Genomic DNA, 23,735 nt, shown 5'->3' with positions numbered 1-23,735 from the left:
CTTCTGGGGGATTGAGCCAGCCTAAGCCCGGCTTAGAACGACGGTATTGTCCCGGAGATTGAAGCGAAAGCTGATGCTAATTGCCCGAAAAATTGGATGGAGAGTGGCGACCTTCACAGCTGACGAAATTGGCACGGGTTCTAAATCAAAAACATGGATGTTTCTTTGGAAAGCTGTGCGAGGAAGCTCCGACAGTGAGATCTGATCATTGTGATGAGATGATTGAAGAAAATGTAGACAAATGATTTGGGTGAGCTTTTGCTTAATTTGAATAATTTCTTGAAGAAGATTCATTGTCATGCTTGACATGCTTGGGGGAGCTTCATCGTTGCTGCTTGTTTGCTATGTTTTTATTGATTTGAACAACCTGAATACATAACCAGAACACGGCAAATCAATCAGAACTACCACTTCAAATTCTTTCGAATTCCCGCATAAAATGTTCCTAAATGTTCTTCTGAATTTCAGCGAGAATTTTTTATTTAGAAATTGAAATTGATGTTCAGCACTGCACGGGAACTTATTGAAGTCTGCGTAGAGGTTTTGAATATCATACTCGCTCAAAAATGAATAAAATTCCTTGTCATATATTGCTATTTCCTTCAATCAATCATAAACCAATAATGAACGTTTACCGAATTACACTGTAGTCGGTTTTTACGCGGGGGATACGATCCGCGTAAATCCCAAAAACCGCGTAGAAAACGATTTCACTAAAAATCGATTTTTCGTGCTTTTCACGTGTTACCTAACCTTTTTGAAAAACGGCGTAAAAAAAAACTTTTGGAAAAATTCGCGTAAAAAAAACGCGGAAATCCCGAAAACCACGTAAAAAACGACTTTTTTTTCGCTATTTTTACGTGTAACGGTCTATCCACCTGTTTCAAATATGGTACATGCACCTTGTGCTACGTAGAATAGAACGGCTATCCAAGACATTCCTTGAGTAAGGCCTTTTGATCTACACGCGTATCCAAAGGTCTGACGATCTGTTTCAAATATGGTGTATGCTCCTTGTGGTACATAGAAGAGAATGTGTATGCAGAACTACTTCTTGGCCATCCAAGTAATTCATGGAGTAAGGCCTTTTGACGCGTAACCAAAGGTCTGGTGACCTGTTTCAAATATGGTGCATGCTCTTTGTGCTACATAGAATAGAATTGGTACGAAATATATCTTTTCGACTATCCAATAAATTCCAGGAATAAGGCTTTACGACGTTTCGCGCGTAACCAAAGGTTTATCGATCTCTTTCAAATATGCTCCATGTGGAACATAGATTAGAATATATACACAGCATAACTTCATGGCTATCAAAGAAAAAAATCCTTGAGTATGGCCTTTAGAATTACACACATAACCAAAGGTCTGTGGCCCTATTTCAAAATGTGGTGCATGCTCCTTATTGTAGATAAAATAGAATGTGTACACAACATAACTTCTTGGCTATCCAAAAAAATCCTTGAGTAAGGCTTTTAGATCTACACGCGTAACCAAAGGTCTGTCGACCTGTTTCAATTCCTGCAGCAAGGCCTTTTGATCTACACGCGTAAGCATTCCTGCGCCTTGTGCCCTTCCACAATGACGACACAGGTTGCTACGGTCTGGGCCCTTAAAGTCGTAGGACTTATGTCCCGACTCTAAGCACCAATAGTACCTGTCCATTGAAGGTGGCTGAAGTTTGCTTATTGGGCTTACTGACCAGCCGATTTCAACATCCCTCGCTCCATGACCTAGGGTAGGCTGCGTGCCAAATGGACGACCTTTGTGTCGCACTGCTCTCTGACGGCAGAGACGACGTCGTCCGCGTTCGTGACCTCGTCCAGTTGCTTGCACTGGAAGGTCACTTCCGTCCCCAACGACCTCACCTCGGCGCCGTCACCCTAGATCTCTTCCCGAGCAGCACAAGTCAGACAAAAATGGTTGCAGCAACTTGATTGTGTCTAAATCTGGTCACATATGAGTGGCAGCAACCTATGTGAAGCTTGTGTGCTGCTAGGGTTGGGCCAGTCGTCCGGTAGCTTGCGCTCCACGTTTCAGCACCAAGATCATTTCACCAATCTGACGCTTCGCGCGTCCTGTTCCAGCGCCGAAAGCTTTTCAGTCGCCTGCATCGACGTCGGCGTACGGCCGATGGCACTGGTCTGCAGGTATCCTCTTGCGGCCCGGTGACTTGCGTCTGGTTCACTTTTTTGGGCCGAGAAGTCGCCTTCTAGTGTCAACGCCCTTCGGGCTCCACTACACTCCGATCTGTTCCGTCAAGACAACGTTTGGCCTACTAGTACTGTCGCCTACTGTTTGGCTTTGCTCTGAGCACCTTCGCCGGTTTGCTGCCTGAGCCGTTTTTGGTTAGGCCGCTTGCGAACTCGAGTTATGTTATCGAGTTGCTCGATGACCACCGGCATCCCGGGTAGTGGTCTAAATATTGTATCCAAATCGAAAAGTAGTTTAGATTATAGACACTGTAAGTTCTATAGACGAGCTGAGGCGAAAACGAGTGTAGCCAAATGAACTCTCAATTAGTGTATCCAAACGAGCATGACGCCACGATTGCAATCCAAGCAATGGAATGTGTGACGTCAAATTCGCGTGGTACACTTCTCATATCTTCCATCTTTATCTAATTATTTTACTTTTTACATCTCACTTCCCACTATTCACTTCTCGCTTCTCATTTCTCGCTTCTCACTTCTCACTTCTCAATTATTTGCTTCTCACTTATCACATCACACACCTCACTTCTCCCTTCTAACTTCTCTCTTTATGCTTCTCATTTCTCACATCTCACATATTGCTTTTTTCTCACTCCTCACTTCTCATATCTCACTTCTCACAACTCACTTCCATTCATTTCTAGGCTTTCACTAGCCACTTCTCGTCACTTCTCACATCTTAAATCTCACTTTTCGTATCAAATTTCTCACTTCTCACTTATAGCTTCTCATTTCTCGGGTTTTACTTAGCACTTATCGTTTCTCACTTCTCACTTTTAACATATCACATCTTTATCGCATTTCTCACTTCTCACTACAGGCCGGACTCGATTATCCGGAGGCTCGATTAACCGGAGTAATATTTTTACCCATCTTACAAAAATAGAAATATGTATTATCAGTGTGTATCCGTAACGTATCCAATATGTGCAAGACACCTAGTAATGATAGTGCCTTTCTCGCTTTCCTAAGGGACTGTTCACAAATTACGTAACGCTTTAGGGGGAGGGAGGAAGTCAGACCAAGCGTTACAGGCCGGCCGGCCGGCCGAACAGGTCATTTGACTGAAAAGTCGTCGAATCGAATAGATCATTTAGCCAAAAATGCCTAGATGGTCGTTTGGTAGAAAAAGGCCATTCGGCCCGAGCTGCCGAAAAAAATCGTTTGACCGAAAATACTGCTTGGCCGGACGAGGTGACATAAGGTCGAAAACGGTTTCCGACGTACGGGTGAAGATCATACGGCCGAACTGATAATTAGGCCGAAAAAGACGTTTGCTCCGACAGTTCATTTGCTCGAAAATGGCGTTTGGCTGAACGGGTCGACGTTTTTCGCCGTATAATCCGATCAGCCGGATAACATTTTCGGCCAAATTGCCCTTTTTGCTAAACTACCGTTTCGATCAAATGGAATTTTCGATGACAAGGGCTATTCGATTAAACGACCTGTTAGGGAATACGGCATTTTCGGCCAAATATTAGTTATTAGTCTTACCGCCAAACCATTTTTCACATAATAACCGTATCGGACAAACGGAATTCGGCTAGATAGCTTTCGACTTATCGTATTATTCGGCCATGTGGTATTCCGTCTTTTGAAAATTTTCTCGTAGAATTTCCGAAGAATTACTTATAGACATGATAAGAAATTTCACTGGGAATTTCCTGGGACAGCTCATTAGATTTTTCCGGGGAAATTGAAAGGATTCTCCCGTTAATAAATTATGACAAACGTTGCCGCCGACGATTTTCGGATCGGCGCTGACGTCTAACGGTAGTCAGAATTCATGAACGGACCAACGGGATATTTTATTAGATGTTATATAACCGAAATAAAGATTATTTGAGCAAAAGTTAAATTTTCAGCAACAACGAAAAAAAGGCTCGATTATCCGGAGGGTTCGATTATCCGGAGTGAAATTTTTTTCAACACTCCGGATAATCGAGTCCGGCCTGTTTTTACTTCTCGCCTCTCACTTCGCACTTCTCGTTCCTCACTGCTCACTTCTCACTCCTCACTTCTCACTTCTCGCTCCTCACTTCTTACTTCCCACTTCTCACTTCTCACTTCTATCTTCTAACTTCACCATTCTTGCCTTCACTTCTCACATCTTACTACTTTTCATTTCTCGCTCCTCACTTCTCACAACTCGCTACTCACTTCTCACATCTTACATCTTATTTCTCGTATTGAATTTCTCACTTCTCAATTTCACTCACGATTTTGTCGCTTCCAACCCACTTCTCGGCTCTCACTTATAACATCTCGTTTCTCAATTCTCGCTTCTCACATCTTACATCTTACTTCTAGTATCGAATTTCTCACTTCTGAATATCACTTCTCACTTGTAGCTTCTCATTTCTCGGCTCTCACTTATCACTTCTCGGTTCGCACTTCGCATTTTTCAAATCTTACATATTTATCTTATTTCTCACTTCTCACTATTCATTTCTCGCTTCTCACTTCTGATTTCCCGCTTCTCACTTTCCACTTCCCACTACTTACTTCTCACTTCTCATTTCTCACTTCTGATTTCTCACATCTCACTTCTCACTTTTCACTTTTCAGAAATGACTTTCCACTGCTCACCTTTTACTTCTCACTACTCGCATATCATTCCTTATTTCACACTTCCCAAATTTCACATTTCACTTTTCGCTATCGTTTTCTTACTTCCCATTTATTCCTTCCTATTTCTCACTTTTCTCTTTTCACTTCTCACTTCGCACATCTTACTTCTCATCCACTTTTTACTTCTTCCATCTCGCTTCTCATTTTTCGCTTCTCGTTTCACACCACTCGTTTCTCACTTCTCAGTTCTAACTTCTCACTATTCACTTGTTACTCCTCACTTTACACTACTTACTTCGAACTTCTCATTTTTCACTTCGTACTTCCTACTTCTCTCTTCTCACTTCTCACTTCTTTCATCTTAAATCTCACTTATCGTATCTAGTTTCTCATTTGTCACTTCTCAGTTCTCTCTTCTCACTTTTCGCTTTTCACTTATCACTTCTCGCTTCTCACTCCTCCCTTCTCACTAGTCACTTCTCGGCTCTCACTTGTCACTTCTCATTTCTCCCTTCTTATTTCTCACATCTCGCTTCACACTCCTCAGTTCTCTCTTCTTGCTTCTCACTTCTCACAAATTACTTCTCATTTCACATTTATCACTTCCCATTTCTTACATATCACTTCTCAATTCTCACTTGTCACCCCTCTCATATCACTTCTCACTTCACTTCTTGCTTCTCACTTCTTACTTCTCACTTCTTACTTCTCGCTTCTTACTTCTTCCTTCTCCCTTCTTGCTACTCACTTCTCACATATTACACCTTTTTTCTCATTTCTCACTTCTCACTTCTCCCTTCTCACTTCTCATTCGGCCTAACGGCTGTGGCCAAATGACCTTCGGGACTGACGGCCTTCGCTCTAATGATCCAGCATCGTACCTTCAATACCCTTACCCCAATACCCTTGAAAAAGACTAAGAATATTTTTTTGAAAACCGCGTCAAATCCGAAATCCGCGTAAAAAACTACTTTTGCAAAAATCGATCAAAAATCAACTGTTTACAATTTTCATGTGATTTAAAGACTTTTTCGAAAATTCGCGTAAAAAATTCAATCCGCGTAAAAAACCTCATAAATCCCAAAATCCGCGTAAAAAAGTCGCGTAAAACCGCGTAAAAAGCGACCCCAGTGTAATTTGCTTTATAACAGCGGCTGGTTTCGATACCAGCTGGCACCGTTGGAATAGTCTAAAACGAATAATATCTGGTCACGTCGTAGGACGGTAGGTCATGGGTTGATTGGTACGATGTGTAGGGTTCAGGCGTAACAGCCAAAGTTTATTTCTTCTGATTCTTTGTCTGCATATAGCTATATATGTGGACGACGAATCAGAAGGAATAAATTTTGGCTGTTACGCCCTTTTCAAATGTTGGTCTAGATTTAGTAATTTGGGTTCGATCACTCGACAATAACTCAATGATTACTAAATAATCGAAAACATCCGGTAGGTTCCAAATATGCTTCCGTAAAGAAGAAAACCGATCGAACGGGTAGAATTTTATTTCTGCGAAAGACAGATAACACATCTGGATCATGCGATGCGCCGTTTCAAAACAAATTGCAGTGCAATACAAAAAGCGGCTCGGTATGGACTGATCATAAGGGGCCCTCCTTAGCCGTGCGGTATGCGATAAGACGCGCAGCTACAAAGCAAGACCATGCTGAGGGTGGCTGGGTTTGATTCCCGGTGCCAGTTTAGGCAATTTTCGGATTGGAAATTGTCTCGACTTCCCTGGGCATAAAAGTATCATCGTGCTAGCCTCATGATATACGAATGCAAAAATGGTAACCTGGCTTAGAAACCTCGCAGTTAATAACTGTGGAAATGCTTAATGAACACTAAGCTGTGAGGCGGCTCTGTCACAGTGTGGGGATGTAATGCCAATAAGAAGAGAAGAAGAAGATGGACTGATCCAATCTAATTTCTTCACTATTTTTAATTTGCGAATTCGAATGCGGTCTTTCCTCCATGCAGAATTGTGATCGGAATGACTTGTGCTATTTTCTTTCGTCATGCATTCAGCCAACGAAAAGTCATAAAAAGTGAAAAAATAAGAATGTAGGTATAGTGTTTATGTGTGATATTGGGAAAAGACAGATATAAGAACGAGGGCACACCCACAGGGTAGGGATAGTTCACGGTCACGCGATATCGAAAACCGTAAGTTCGTTCCGATTTTTCATACTTTAATGACATACTTCATTCTGAATTTTTCCGAGAAAAACGTTGATCCTTTAGTTATAACATTATTCAATAAGAACCTAAAAATTTTACACATTTATTGAAACCAAGCTGAACCTGAATTAACAAGTTTCATAAAATTATCATTTATCGCCACCTTCGTAAATCCGTATGAAGAAACCGATTCCACAGTATTTCCAGCAATAGGACCACCGAGCTTAGAAATAAACCGCAAACGAACGTAATCCAGGTTGAAATGAGATCACTAAACGTTAACAATCCGGAGGACTTTATATCAGCCCTTTTGTAGTCACGCATGTCGCTCATCAATACCTGATAGTTATACTCACGCTTCCACATGTCAAGCAGACCTGCTTCGAAAAACACTTTCTGTGTATAATAGAACGGTTCCGCGTACGGACTTATCATGCTGATCCAGAAGATGGAAATCGATATCGATACCAACTCCTTCACAATCACAAATTTGGGACGATGCAAATTGAAGTCGTAGTTCCGCAGCAGCTGCACCATCCATGGAGCCGCAAGATTATTGCTGAGGTAGGCAAATTCATCATCTAACAAGTGGTAATCTTCCCTAGTGGGACCCGGAATAACTTGTGAACCCAGCAAACTGTCGTTAGCTAACCTCTTATCTTCGTTCGTGTCCACAATAATTTTTATTCCCGATTTTGCCAACTGCTCCAACGTTTCAATGTTTCCTACAGATGGTTTGTCCGTCATGAAGGATATAATTTTCGTCTCATACGCATTGCACATAAGAAAAAAGAACACAACCATCGGAAGTAGTGTCATTTTCTCCCTCATGTTGGCACGATGCAAATCAGACTTCTCAAAGCCGCATAACGAAAGAAGAATCGGATCGTTCTTGAATAACGTGGGGAACCCCAAACTGATCATCTCCATCGATAGTAGCAGCAGCAAAAGTACGATCCACGATTTCCAGTCGAATGGCTTTGTGAATATTTCAATCGCATTGAATGGTCTTCCCTGAGGTACTATAATTACTTGATAGTTCAGCTGATTTCCGATGAGCATACGATGGTTGTTTCCGTTGATCAATCCTGGAGCTCCCATGTCAAGCGTTATATCGATGAAGGACGCTTCGAATAACCGCTTCACGCATATATTGGCTGGTGTAGCTCCAGGACACAAATTTGGATACTGTTTCAGGGTGGTATTTAAAAATCGGGCGGTCTCGAGCAACCACAGCTTTGTTGAAGGCCACGGGTCATATCTGTAGGTGAATATAATGGGCATTCCGTACGTATTGCGAATCTTGCTACGTATCAGGTCATTCGGATGCGGCAATCCTCTGAAGAGTTTGTCAATTTGTCCGTTGAACCCCATTTGCATGAAAATATTGTCCTTTGTCCCAACGTAGACAACTTTGTCGAACCGAAGGCTGGCCAGCATTGTCAGGATGCCTTGCAGGTAATTGAAGTTCAGAAGAACAATCACTTTGGAGTTACTTTCCAGGAGGGAGAAGAAAGCTCTCACAAGAAGCGGACAATTCGGACGTCGCAAATCACGATCTCCCAGATATACGACGGTTAGTGCAGGTTTGTGAATGAAATGGTCATAAGACGCATTGTATCTTTCATCCATTACGAGCTTAACGACATTGGTTTGAAACGGTGAAGTAAGCAGCTTTCCGAACTGGCCGTTATCGGATCCAGCTGACAAATCGTAAAACAAGCACTCGAACCAGCCGAATTTGTGCTCGGCATGGTGCGAGATCACAGATGAAATGTAAGGAATCAGATCTCGCGTCCAACGTGAATTTGCACCAGCAGTGAGCCGCGGAGAAAGCAGGAGCAGCAGCACAATACAAATGTTTCCTTCCATGGCCAATGGCAATTTGATGGTTTCGAAGTTGGACATTAGTAGAATTAATTTGTGTTGGTTGCTTTTAAATTGAATTGAACATAGATTAATTTTGGAGATAAAAATATGATAAGAATTTTCTTAACCACTTTCAATAATAGAATGCATTTTCATCACGGAATGAGTTTAATCAAATAATGTTCTCTTAGATAGGAAGAAAAGCCGTCGGTCCCGTACGTGGGTACGATATGTCGGCTTTAGAGGTGGTTAGCACTCGTGAGGAAAAAGACCGACTGAAAATAAACGCAAATAAAAAGTACTTCACTTACGTTGCTTAGTTAAACAAAATAGGAAGCTGATGCCATCCGAAAATTGTAGAAAATCTCTATCATATTAGTAATATTCACAATAAAAAATCTTGGTTATATTTAATTGCTGAAAAACTCATGCGGCAAAACGTCTTTTAGCTGGCAACTGTTAGGGAACAACACGCGCAGGGATTGAATCCTAAAGAGAATGAGTAAGTCTCTCACTTATCATCTCTGTATACATATACGATATGTAGCATCCCGCGAGAGACTTTTTTCGCAAGTTGTCATGATAGAGAACTGATTCGGGAGGCTATACCCCATGATAAATTTCTTTTAGAAAGCTCCAAATGCGGGGAGCACTGGCTCTGATGATGCATTTCAACTTGTTCTACACAGCTGTTCGTGCAGTAACCAACACGAAATGAGCAAAAATAAAGCGAGAATCACCATTTTTCTGTGGGGCTGCCTATCCGAATCTGGTTTTTCGCACATGTATACAAGTTTGATAAATTTGTTATCATGGCTTGTTATGATTCGGAACAGTTTTTGCCTCTCTTTTATCGTTGTTCGTTATCTATTGAGAGCGATTTCTGCAAACCCTGATCACGCGTCTGCGAATCAGCATTCTGTTATGGACAGTGCGTGGTGACCAGAGATGCCAGATTTGAAGACAAATCTTCAATTTGACATTTTGAAGACTTTTCAAAATATTTGAAGACTTATATACTTATTTGAAGATACTTGAAGACAATTAATAAAGCAAACAAATAGAAAATACAATTTTATTAGTTGTTTATAAATTCTGCGACTTCTATATGTAAATTATATAAATATTACAAAAGTTATAATAGTCTTTGCTCTTTGTCTCGGGCTTAGAATCTCAAACATAAACATACATTCACATAAACCGATTGATAACTGCTACGCATTTTAGACCTTGTTAAAAAAAAATCCCGATGGCAGCATTAGTTTGAATTTTCCTTGACGGCGGCGGCATTTTGACGTGCCTGTAAAAAGGTATTTCGATCATTACATCGGAACGAAATAATCGATCTAGTTTACGGCAAAAATAGAAATAGAATTCTTCTATGACTTGATTTAGCTTTTTTTCTAAATTCCTTCCGAATTCATCTTATTTTTTCGGCATTTCCATGTGACATTCCTCTAACATTGACATTTTCTATCCGTTGGGAAACTCTTTGAAATTCCCGTGGATTTTTAAAAGAATTTTCAGTGAAAATTTAAAAGATTTTTTGGTGTACAATATAGACAAATTCCGACGAAAATTTTGGGGAATTTCTTGTCTAAATCCAAAAGAATTGAAATGGAAAATTCAGTACAAATTAACGTGGAATTTTAAGTTCTTCTGAACTCCCAAAATCAATCTCTTCTAATTTTCACAAGAAATTGAAATTGTTTTGGTGTTAAATGGATATTTCTCAGAATTTCCATGGAAAATGTATACAGGAAAATCATCTTAAAAGAAATCCAAAGAAATTTCAAACAAAATTCGGTGAAATTTTAATCAAAAATCAAATTCAGAGGAAACTTGTTACACACTTTCTTTAAATTGTTCCTTGAATTCCTTTGGTAATTCTTCTAGAAATAGCTTTCGACATTCTTCCAGTATTTTCTCAGTATTCTTTCTGAGATTCCTTCTGAAGTTCCTCCACGAATTTGTCCGGAAGTTTCAGGGATTTCTCCGTAAAATCCTCCAAAAGTTTTTTTGCAATTTCCTGGTATTCAGGTATTCCTGCGAAAGTACATCCAAAAATTCCTTCTGAAGATCTTCAAGAAGTTCCTCCAGAACTTCTCTGGTAGTTCCTTCACAAATTCCTCCAGCAGTTCTTCCAGGAATTCCTTCGGAAGTTCCTCCAGAAATTCTACCGAAAGTCCTCCCAGGAATTCCTGCCGAAGCTTCTCCAGGGATCCCTCCGGGGTTCCTCCATGAATTCCTTCGGAAATTTCTGCAGCAATATCTCAAGAATTCATCCAGAGCTACCTCCAAGAATTCCTCTCGAATTTTCTTAAGAAATTTCTTCAGGAATTCCACCGAAAATTTATTCAGTAATTCCTCAGGAATATCCTCAGAAATTCATCAAGGTAATCCTTCAGGAATTTCTCCGGAAAATCCCTCCGGAATTTATAATGAAGTTTCTACAGGATTTGCTTCTTGAGTTTTTCCTGAAAATCCTCCAGCAATTCCTCTGAAATTTCTTCAGAAATATCTCCGGAAGTTCCTTTAGTAAATCCTTTGGATGTTCCAATAGGAATTCCTCAGTCTTCCAGAAGTAATTAGAAGCTGCATTCAGAATAGTAATAAATTAGTATAAGTCATAAGATGCTCCATCAGGAATTTATCCGGAAGTTCATTTAGAAAATTTTCTGGATGTTTCTTCAAGTATTTCACGGTAAATTTTGAATCCCTACAGGGTATTCTTCAAACAAAAATTTGGAAGAATTCCACGTGGAAATTCAGTTAAAAAATCCGGTGGATTTTTAACCAAAGACTCAGTAGAAAATCCAGGGGAAACTCGTTAAACACTATCTTGTGAAAATTAAAAAAAAATATCTTGAATTCTAACAAAAGAGAAATAAACATTATTCTACATCAGTAAAACAAGGAAGTTGTTTTGAATTTACATAAATACCTATTGGATTTTAAAATTTCTCGCTGATAATCATAACTTTAATATTGAAGACATTTGAAGACATTTTTAAACGACTTTGAAGACATTTGAAAATATCATCTGGCATCCCTGGTGGTGACGCGTAGTACATTGTAGGTTAGTCCCACTAGGGCGTTTTGCCTCGCCAAAATATTAGATGTTTCATCAAAATTTAACAAATTATTTAGGATCACAGTCAATGCTGGATACAAGCGATATTTTTTGTGGTTATGCTGACCATACACACACATTTTTTTCGCCGAGATCTCAGCATTTATTGTTTATTTTCCCGAGGTGGGCACCGCCGAGTTTCAGCAAACATGATTTTTGCCGAGATCTCAGTAAAAGTGACGTTTCAGTTGCTGAGATACGGTAAATATTATGCCGAAAATCAGTAATAAACCAAATTTTATGCCGAAGTTCAGTTCTGAAATTTACTGAGCTACAGCGGTGCCCGATTTTGCCGAGCTCGAGAAAGAAAAAGTTAGTGTGTACGTACCGTATTTAACATCCCATCGTAATCTAACAACCAGAAATTCGACTACGAAAAAACTGTAAAAACGTACGCAAACGTATCCATTGCGCGGGGCTTTTCGGTTGTTGATAATACCGGGTATTTTGTTCACGAAGTTTGTTCCCTTTCGTTTTCATATCATTTCGATGGGGACCATCGATGATGAAAAATAAGTGTACATTCGAGCAGAACTTGACAAGGACTTCATCAAATTCTATGACACTGCTGACGAAACAAAACCAACCTAGAATTTATTTTGAAATCATCAGAATTCAAATCATGACGATATCACAACCAGATTTACTAAAATCATGTTGTTGTTGTTTTAAGTTGGTAATCAAATTTCAATAGCACACCGACACAAGCCAAGCAATCACGAATCAGTATGTGGTACGATACAAAATCTTATCATCAATCTGCATAAATTTGTTTTAGAATAAGGTTGTTGAACATAAAAATTCACTGCTTTTCATAAAATAGAGCCAGCTAATTTTTGAGTTATTATTATTTAAAAAAAAATTAACCTAAATTATGTTCAATAATGTGCCGCCTGCCAGAGCCTAAAATATTCATCTTCATGAAGGAACTTCGGCCCGAATTTTGACAAACATTGCATGAATATTCAAAACATAGAATGACATAGTCAGACGACTACTCCACCAACTCATTCATTCAACTGTCACTGAGTGTGCTTACTGTGTGCAGAAAAAAACATTATTAACATTGTTTATGTTGATGTTTACCGTTGAAAGTGCCTCGCGGATGAAAATCGGATTCCGTCCTGTGTGATAAATTACTTTACTCATTTGAAACGTGTTCAGATTTCAGATAATTCTTCTTCTTCTTCTTCTTATTGGCATTACGTCCCCACACTGGGACAGAGCCGCCTCGCAGCTTAGTGTTCATTAAGCACTTCCACAGTTATTAACTGCGAGGTTTCTAAGCCAGGTTACCATTTTGCATTCGTATATCATAAGGCTAACACGATGATACTTTTATGCCCAGGGAAGTCGAGACAATTTCCAATCCGAAAATTGCCTAGACCGGCACCGGGAATCGAACCCAGCCACCCTCAGCATGGTCTTGCTTTGTAGCCGCGCGTCTTACCACACGGCTAAGGAGGGCCCCTCAGATAATTTATCAATTTGTAAAATGTGCATAAATATTCAATGACTAATATTCAACTGAATATTGACTGTCCAGAGCCGACTATGAATGTGTCTGGAAGTGAACTGACAATTGAAGAAAGGCGGACTTCACCAAAAAATTTCGATTATTTCACACTCTGCCGCCTGCTACTAATATATATGGCAATGGATCATGTGGACAAGGGAGATCAATCAGTATGTGATCCGTTGCTACTACGTTTGCACCAGTATGGAGACGGATATGTCTGGCAGAACGACGATGCTGGAGATGTTCAATGAGAGGTTTCCTCGGTTTGCAACCCAGCTTGGCCAGAACAAGTTGAACACACACCAGAGATTTATTTATTTATCATCAGACTAAGGCCGGAGTGGCCTGTGCTGCACATAAAAGACTTCTCCATTCAGCTCGGTTCATGGCTGCACTTCGCCAACCACGCAGTCTGCGAAGGGTCCGCAAGTCGTCCTCCACCTGATCGATCCACCTTGCCCGCTGTGCACCTCGCCTTCTTGTTCCCGTCGGATCGTTGTCGAGAACCATTTTCACCGGATTACTGTCCGACATTCTGGCTACGTGCCCGGCCCACCGCAGTCTTCCGATTTTCGCGGTGTGAACGATGGATGGTTCTCCCAACAGCTGATGCAACTCGTGGTTCATTCGCCTCCTCCACGTACCGTCCGCCATCTGCAACCCACCATATATGGTACGCAACACTTTCCTTTCCCCAGTGCGCGTTGGTCCTCCGCGAGCATCGTCCAGGTCTCGTGTCCGTAGAGAACTACCGGTCTTATAAGCGTTTTGTAGATAGTCAGTTTGGTACGGCGGCGAACTCTATTCGATCGGAGCGTCTTGCGGAGTCCAAAGTACGTACGATTTCCAGCCACTATGCGTCTCCGAATTTCTCTGCTGGTATCGTTATCGGCGGTCACCAGTGAGCCCAAGTACACGAATTCTTCAACCACCTCGATTTCGTCACCACCGATAGAAACTCGTGGTGGGTGGCTCACATTGACCTCTCTTGAGCCTCTTCCTATCACACACCAGAGAGCTATTCCAGAATCCAGAAGACTCCAGAAGAAGAGAACATCAAGGCGAGCTATTTTGGCACAGTAGTTGTCCCTGCCCCCCACAAATATTATATACCAAAACCAACCTTTTTTGTACATTTTGGGGCCCCACAAGCTGTCGGCCCCGGGGCCCCCTTCCGTCTAAATCCGGCCCTGCAAGAAGCTCGATAGGATCTTTTCAAAAGGCTCGAAAAGGTCCTTTCAAGAGGCTCCGAAGCCTATTTTCGAGAGGCTTGGAAGCCTCCTTTTAAGATGCTCGGAAGCCTTATATAGGCTCCTTTCAAGAAAGTCGGAAGCCTACTTCCAAGAAGCTCGAAAGCCTCCTTCCAAGAAGCTCGAAAGCCTCCTTTCAAGATGCTCGGAAGCCTTATTTTACAAAGCCCGATGGGCTCCTTTCAAGAAAGTCGGAAGCCTACTTCCAAGAAGCTCGGATCCTCCTTTGAAGAAGCTCGAAAGCCTCCTTTCAAAATGCTTGAAAGCCTCCTTCCAAGATGCTCGAAAGCCTCCTTTCAAGAGGCTCGGAATCCTCATTTCAAGAGGCTTGGAAGTTTCCTTCCAAGAGACCCGGAAGCCACTTGGGAGCCAATCTATTTTGAGACTTGAACTGTGTGCTGCACTCGAAAGCTGAAGAAGAATGGCCACAATCGTCGTTTGCATCAGTACCCGCTTTCGAGATGGAAAGACGCAAGGTTGTCGCACTTCCAGTCGTCGTAGAAGACGCCGATGTCATCGATCGCTACTCCAGTCTCAGTCGACTCCTTCGCGTTTCTTCGTGGTGTCATCGTTTCGTGGAAAACATTCGGCGAAAGCATTTCCCCTCCGAATACCGCCGTCTGACCAACAACCAACAAGTTCACCGCCGATCCAGGCTTAGATTTCTCCACCCGCGGCTGGTTGATGGTCTTATTCGTCTTGGCGGCCGGTTACACAATGCGCACATTACGGTAGACGAACCGTACTGGTCAAGGGATACATTTCAGTATTTGTCTGCCTCGCTACAAAGGCCGTTCATTTGGAACTGGTCGATAGCCTCACAACGGAAGCATTCATTGCCTGTCTACGCCGGTTTATCGGTCGTCGTGGCAAGCCCTTCAACGTCTATTGCGATAACGCACAGACATTCGTCGGTGCTCACCGGGAGCTGGAATAACTTCGACGTAGATTCGTGTGTCAGCAACACCGAGAAGTAGTAAGCAATACTTTCGCTGAAGATGGAGTACACGTCCACTTCATCCCTCCACGATCTTCCAATTTTTGAGGAATATGAAAAGCCTGCGTGAAGTCCACCAAGAATCTGCTCCGCAAGATAATGGGATACGCACACTTCACCGAGACGGAGTTCATTACTGCATTGATTCAAGTCGAAGCTCAGTTAAACTCGCGGCTAATTACACCGTTGCCGAACAGTCCTTTTGACCAACTGGCGCTTACACCGGGACATTTCCTGGCGGGTAGACTACTAAATGCCACACCGGAACCCGATCTATCTGAGGTTCCAGAGAATCGGTTATCCAGATGGAGAAGAGTGCACAAAGTGACGCGCAATTTTTGGAATCGTTGGCAAACGAGTATCTGCAAACGTTGCAGAAACGCTACCGTTGGACAGAAGAACTGGACAACGTTATGGTTGGATCGATCGTTGCACTCAAGGACGAGAAGCTACCACCACAGAAGTGGTCACTTGGCCGGATTTTGGCAATAAGACCTGGCCACGATGGTCTAGTTCGAGTAGCAACAGTACGAACAAGCTCCGAGACGTCAGATCGTGCAGTATCTAAGCTGTGTCTACTTCCAACGGAAATTGATCCGGTAAGAATTCGCCTTCGCCCGCTCGATCCTGCGTTCAATAATTGATCGGCATCTTCAATGGGAGCCGATCAACGAGAATGACCGCCAGACTTTCAGTTTGGCCCTAGCTCGGGGGAAACGAGCACTGTTCCTGGAGCATCTCTAAAAAAACAAGCCTTTGCCCCGTAGATGAAAATCTCGTGGCCAAGACTTAACACAAGTTAAGTATTTTTTCATCACTCGGAAACCCTCTGAATATTCAGCTGTCGTTCCTTGCAGCTCCAGGACCATCTCCATCTATACTTCAACCTACACCAACACACTACCTCCACGGGAAACAGTCTGCAATCATTGCGTTGTACTTGGCACCGGGTACAATCGTCGTGATCATCAGATCAAACTCTCGTTGTACATAATTTTGATCATTGAATTACCCATCGTGCGCAAACATATTTTGTAAATAGTTGAATCAGTAAAACTGGCAACCCTTCCGCCAGTATGTTTATGCGCAACATAATAAACAACAACAGTTGAAATAAAATCTCGTCGCGAGCGGTTTGCCTTCCCACGGAATAGTTTGTTTTCTTGGTTTTTCTTGTGGAAGAAACAGCCAGTTGTCGCCGTGTGTCTCCCTGCGTCAAAGGGGATTTAATTCTAAGTGGTAGAAAGTGCAGGAATTGAACGGAAACCGCAAAAGAGATCCGTGGCGAAGAGAAGATAGATATAGTAGAGAAAGTGATCGAATACAGTCCAAAATTAAATCGAAGCAATTACGCTAATTACTGTACAAGAGGCTCGGAAGGATGTTTTCAAAAGGCTCAAGAAGCTCGGTAGGATCTTTTCAAGATGCTCGGAAGCCTCCTTTCAAGAGGCTCGGAATCCTTCTTTCAAGAGGCTTGGAAGTTGTCTTCTAAGAGACCCGGAAGCCTCCTTTCAAAAGGCTCTGAAGGTTCTTTTCGAAAGGTTCGGAAAGCTCCTTTCAAGAGGCTCGGAAGCCTATTTTCGAGAGGCTCGGAAGCCTCCTTTCAAGAAGCTCGATAGGATCTTTTTAAAAGGCTCGGAAAGCTCCTTTCAAGAGGCTCCGAAGCCTATTTTCGAGAGGCTCGGAAGCCTCCTTTCAAGAGACTCGGAAGGATCCTTTCAAAAGGCTCGAGAAGCTCCTTTCAAGAGGCTCAGAAGCCTATTTTCGAGAGGCTCGGAAGCCTCCTTTCAAGAAGCTCGATAGGGTCTTTATGAAAGGTTCGGAAAGCTCCTTTCAAGAGGCTCCGAAGCCTATTTTCGAGAGGCTCGGAAGCCTCCTTTCAAGAGGCTCAGAAGGATCTTTTCAAAAGGATCGGAAAGCTCCTTTCAAAAGGCTCGAAAAGCTCCTTTCAAGAGGCTCTGAAGCCTCCTTTCCAGAGGCTCAGAAGCCTCCTTTCCAGAGACTCGGAAGCCTCCTTCCAAGAGGCTTGGGAGTTACCTTCCATAAGACCCGGAAGCCTCGTTTTAAGAGGGTTGGAGGCCTTCTTTCAAGAAGCTCGGAAGGCTCCTTACAAGAAAGTCGGAAGCCTTCTTACAAAAAGCTCGGAAGCCTTCTTCCAAAAGGCTTGGAAGATTCTTTTCAAAAGGCTAGGAAAGCTCCTTTCAAGAGGCCCCGAAGCCTATTTTTGAGAGGCTCGGAAGCCTCTTTTCGAGAGGCTCGGAAGGATCTTTTCAAAAGGCTCGGAAAGCTCCTTTCAAAAGGCTCCGAAGCCTATTTTTGAGAGACTCAAGATGCTCGAAGGCCTACTTCCAAGAGGCTCGGAATCCTCCTTTCAAGGCTTGGAAGTTTCCTTCAAAGAGACCCGGAAGCCTACTTTCAAAAGACTCTGAAGGTTCTTTTCGAAAGGTCCTTTCAAGAGGCTCGCAAGCCTTTTTTCGAGAGGCTCGTAAGCCTCCTTTCAAGAAACTCGATAGGATTTTTTTAAAAGGCTCGGAAAGCTCCTTGTTAGGGCAGGTCTATGCTCACCTTTATCTGTTTCTGCCAACGCACGAAAAATCGCTGAATTTTAATGCCGGAAAACTGGTTTAATTCTTGACACTGTAACAGGTCTAGTCATACACTTTCACATTGCCCGGAGGAGTGATATGGCACTACAACAATTCTATCATGCAGTCAAAAGCACTTTATTAACCGACGATTCTCTAACATGCGATGGTTTGAACGTGGGAAAGAAACTTCTATTATATAGGTACGATTGGTTTATTGCGATACGTGCGGTCTGTTCGGTGGCTGATAGTATAACTAAAGAGCTCAGAGCAAGCGTACACATATAAAGGTCCATTCGAAGATGGAATATCGAGATTAGAGTATGACTAATTAAGAGCAATCTCTACACTTGCAATTGTGTCCTCTCAATCCATACGAGAGAACTCTGTGTCCAACATCGCCGCCACCTTTGAAAGCTACGAATTTCAAATCAAAACAAATTCGATAAATAGATCTCCTTATACAATAATAAATTCTAGCAAAATTCAATAACAATTATCTAAGTACTACGATGATCATGTAGAGCGGTCGTGATGCGCATCTGTTTGTGGATATGGATGTTTGCTGTTGTCCTACGTTGTGTTCGATGATTCTTCTGGCAGGAGACAAATCTTCGTGATGGGGCGCTTGAAGATACCTTTTGAAGTGCGTAGAGTGACTACTCGCACAAGTCCGTCCATCCCAGGGTGCACTGCTTCAATGCGGGCCAAAGGCCAACGAACGGGATGTATAAACTCGTCCATAATAACCACCAATTTGCCCGGCAATATTCGATGATTGGCTCGGCATACTCGAGTATCCTTTTGGAGCTCTTGAAGATATTCAGTTCTCCAATGATGCCAAAAACATTGGAACAGTTGCTGGAGTCTCTGGTGATGGTTCAGATGAGACAAACGTGCATCGAGTACATTCGGGCTAGGTAAAGCGTGCATGGTCGAGCCAATGATAAAGTGCGCTGGGGTAAGAACGGAGAAATCACTTGGGTCCTCTGTCATCGGAACTAGGGGTCGTGAGTTCATTGCGGCCTCTATTTCGATAAGTACAGTTGACAGGTCTTCGTATGATAACCGGGAGGCACCAAGCTGACGATAGAGATGCTTTTTCGCCACCTTGACAGCGGCCTCCCAAAGCCCACCAAAGTGCGGAGCTTTCGGTGGGTTCAGGTGCCAAACTATTCCGTCTGTCGCACAGAAGTTCGTAATGCAGTCCGTGTCCGCTTTGCTGGTGAGCATTCGGTAAAGTTGATGTAGCTCGTTTTTTGCCCCGATAAAAATTTTTCCGTTGTCGGAATGCAGATGACTTGGACGTCCTCGGCGAGCTACGAACCGTCGTAGAGCAGAAATGAAACCCGGTGTGGAGAGATCGCCAACTAACTCCAGGTGAACCGCCTTCGTCGTGAAGCACACGAACAAGCAAATGTAGACCTTGGTTGGCGCAGCTCTCTTGTGACTAGCCTTAAGGTATAGAGGTCCAGCGTAGTCTACACCAGTGACGTCGAACGGTCTGCTTACGGTAACTCTTTGGGCTGGAAGCTGCCCAATCTGCTGACGTGCTGGAACGGGATGGGCTCGGGCGCATTGGAAGCAATTTCTGATGATACTTCCATATGAGACGTCTTCAATTTATCGGACAGTATTCTTCTCGCATGACAGACAGGGTCAAATGTCCGCCACCGTGAATTAGTTTATGGTGGAATGATTTGGCAATGAGCTTGTCTAAAGGATGGAAACTTGGGAGCTAGGCTGGGTGCTTGGAAATGTATGGCTGTTCCGATAGTCTTAATCGTCCCCAACTCTGGGAACCCCCTCTGTGTCAATAAAAGGACTCAGCAACCTTAGAGATGATTTCTTAGAGAGCTGTCGATTTTCTTTCAGGTCGCGCAGTTCTTCTTGGAAGCTATCGGCTTGGGCTAGTCGAACTAGTGTAGCTCTGGGATAGTTCTGCTACTGAGAGCGAGTGGAATTCGCAAGGATTGGCATTGGTTGATTGCGTGCGGGACTTGATGCGTACGTTGTACAGGAATCTTTGGCAAAGAGCAACAATTCTCGTCAAACGAGAAAAAGAAGAGTACCTTGCGAATATCGAGTTATACGACGGCGTTATATTTGTGACGGCAACAACTACACCCTTACGCTCAATCTCGGCTTCGGTGACTTCATCGCAGGTGCGAATCGGCCATTCTGATTTCGGACGTTTTAACCACTCAGGACCATGTTTCCACAATTTGCTTTCCACGAGTTCTCTGACTTCCATTCCTCTAGATACGAGGTCGGCCGGGTTCTCTATTCCAGAAATGTGATACCACCGTGATCCATGGGTTAACGTTTGAACTTCAGACACACGGTTAGCGACAAAGGTCTTCCATGTACTGGGGGGAGAACTGAGCCACTGTAGGGTCACCGTTGAATCGGACCAGAAGAAAGATTCGTCGATGTTCATCTGCAGGGCTTCTACAATTCGGACGAACAGTTGAGATGCAATTACGGCGGCGCTTAATTCGAGTCTTGGTATGGACAGTCTTTTTAATGGCGCAACACGGGACTTGGCTGCCAAAAGCTGAACCCGAACATGGCCCTCGGCGTTTTCACTCCTGGCGTATATACATGCACCGTAGGCAGCCTCGGAAGCATCTGCAAAGGAATGCAGCTGAACAGAAGATTGTGGTTGAAAGGCGTATCTATCGATGCGAAAACTGGACAACGTCGGGAGCTGCTCGTACAAATTGTGCCATTTTAGTTTGATATGGTTGGGTACTTCTTCATCCCAGGAACACGCTACCAACCACAACTCCTGGATTAGCAATTTTCCTCGTACAATGACCGGTGCAATTAAGCCGAGCGGATCAAATAATCGGGATATTGCGGATAGAATTGTTCGCTTTGATGGTTTTCGATGGTTCCAATCTGACCAGCAGGAAGCCCTTGTAGAACCTCTATCTTGTTAGAAGTCCACTTCCTCAAGGGAAATCCTCCTTTGGCTAACAACTTGGTCAAATCCTCACGCAGTACAATAGCTTCAGCAATAGAGTCTGCGCCACCAATGAAATCATCTACATAGAATGACTTCTTCACGATTGGAGCTGCAATTGGATGCATGCGAGCTTCATCTTCGGCCAGCTGCTGCAGGGCTCGAGTGGCAAGAAAAGACGAAGGTGCAAGCCCATAGGTTACGGTGAGAAGCTCGTAAGATTGGAGACGTTCGGTGGGATTGAATCGATACTTAATCTTTTGCAGAGGAGTATCTTTCGAATGTACCAGAACTTGGCGGTACATTTTCTCTACGTCTGCTGTCATGGCTACAGGAAATTTCCGATTCCGCACAACGAGATCCAGCAGCTCATCCTGCACAGTCGGTCCCACACATAGAGCTTGGTTTTAGGAGAAGTTGAAGTTTTACTGGAACCGTCGAAAACTACTCTGGTTTTAGTAGTACTACTAGATTCCTTTATAACAGGATGGTGGGGAAGAAAACATTCGATGGAGTCAGCGACAGTGTTTTCGGGAACGAGTTTCATGTGACCGAGCGACAAGTATTCTACCATGAACTGATCATAATCTTCCTTCAGCTTTGAGTCCTTAACAAATCTGCGTTCTAATAATTCAAAACGGCGAATTGCGGTAGCCTCGGATTCGCCAATCATTGCATCAAAGTTTGGCTGCTTAGGCAGCTCAACAATGTACCTGCCATCGTTGGTGCGTGTTACGGTGGATTGAAAGAACTCCTCACAAGCCTTTTCTTCCAACGACAATGCGGAACGAGTCCCGAGCTCCTCTATTTTCCAGAATCGCTCCATACATTCATCCAATGAGGACAGGGAAGTGGTGGTAGTTTTGCAACAGACAGATTCCTGATTCGCCGGAAAAAGATGACTACCGCCAGCAACAATCCAGCCAAATACGCTGTCGACCAATTCCGGAAGGTTTTCGGAAAGTTTGATTCGAGCTGTTGTTGGGAAGCAGTCGAAAAAGTGTTGGGTTCCAATCACTAAATCGATCTTGCTGGAGCGGTTGAAATTGGGATCAGCAAGGAATATATCGTTCGGTAACTGCCAGTCATCAATTGGTACATCCTCCGCAGGGAGGTTTGATATCATCCGCTTCAACACCAAGAAGGATACATCTTTGGAGAAGTTTCCCTTGCGAGAAACAATGTTTGTGGTAACTGAATCAGTGGCATGATCAGGTTTCTCACCGATTCCATGAACAAGCACGTTTACTTTCTCGCGTTTTAGTTTTAGGAGTTGGGCTAGCCTGTCCGTCATCAAGTTGGGTTGCGAAGCACTGTCCAATAGGGCTCTGGCAAAATGTTCCTTTCCATAGGCGTCAACGATACGAAGCACGGTTGTCAACATAAAAATGGTTGGTTGGGGATTTCGAAGAACGCTGCTGCACTGAACAATGGTCGGTTCATCCAAATTAGACACCGTTTGTACCGAAACTCTTGATTGGGTCCTACAACTTGATGCTTGTTGCTGAATTGGTCTAGATTGGGAAGCTATCTGGGAACTTTCGCCAGCGGGTTTACTGTAACTGGGAAGTTGACCAGGGTGGAGGAGGGTGTGGTGATTTTTTCTGCAAACTCGGCACGTGAATTTGGAGGGACAATCTCGCGCGAAATGATCTTGGCGGAAACAATTCAGGCACAATCGCTTAGAGTTCACGGTTCGCAGTCTATCGGCGAGGGACATCCTTTCGAAAGCTTGACATTTGACTAGCAGATGTTGCTGATCGCATGCATGACATTTGGGAGCAGAGTTTTCAGTAGTGGAATACGATGACATTTTGGTGGGCATCTGCCTACGATAGTTTGCGTTTGGAAACACTGGTGGTGTAGGATGGGCGGAATGGTTGACGGAAACAGATTCGAGGACTCGGATGCGTCAAGAAACTCCACAAGACATGAGTACGACTGGTTGTTAACCGTCTCTGCGTAGTCCTGCCACGCCCGAATCTTGTCGTCGCATACATAATAGGTGCTCCAGCAAAGTGCTCCAAGACTCAGTTGGCTCTCCTAACTGCTGAAGGATTTTGGTGTACCTTTGAAACTCTTCTACAGTTGAATGAAGAGAAGATGTGGTCTTCTTTTTCATGCGAGGGATGCCAATATGTCCTGCAAGTGTCGCTTCTTGAGCAGGTACTCATTGGCATAGCGATTGATCAGTGCCTGCCACGCAAGTGGATAATTGGCAGCACTAATGGCGATGGTCTCGATAATCTTTAACTGCAGCACGTAAATAGTGGAATTTCTGAATCGGAGGAAGGTCCTGGTTGTCGTGGATCAATGCTTGGAAAGTGTCGAAGAAGGTTAACCACTGCATGTAGTCACCATCAAATTCCGGTATTGAGATAGTCGGCAACTTCAAACCAGCCAAAGTGGACACAGCGCGAGTAGGGGGTTCATTAGGGACATAAGCTTGCGA

The 23,735-nt window shown here is 43.3% G+C and overlaps 2 protein-coding genes across 2 annotated transcripts in view; both read right to left on the bottom strand.

Annotated features, from left to right (window-relative positions):
• LOC134220720 (uncharacterized protein CG43867-like) overlaps nt 1-23,735 on the bottom strand; it is an 840,013-nt gene that overhangs the window by 770,784 nt on the left and 45,494 nt on the right.
• LOC134221444 (uncharacterized) lies at nt 21,612-23,096 on the bottom strand. Its single transcript, XM_062700634.1, has one exon. It carries the CDS (start codon nt 23,094-23,096, stop codon nt 21,612-21,614), a length of 1,485 nt encoding a protein of 494 aa, XP_062556618.1.

Source organism: Armigeres subalbatus, chromosome 3, assembly GCF_024139115.2.
Source record: "Armigeres subalbatus isolate Guangzhou_Male chromosome 3, GZ_Asu_2, whole genome shotgun sequence".
Classification (NCBI taxonomy): domain Eukaryota; kingdom Metazoa; phylum Arthropoda; class Insecta; order Diptera; family Culicidae; genus Armigeres; species Armigeres subalbatus.
This window is presented reverse-complemented; position numbering and strand designations above follow the sequence as displayed.

What these genes read in the sequence shown, in the direction of transcription:
- LOC134221444 (XM_062700634.1), bottom strand. Translation starts at nt 23,096, where the DNA reads ATGTCATCGTATTCCACTACTGAAAACTCTGCTCCCAAATGTCATGCA.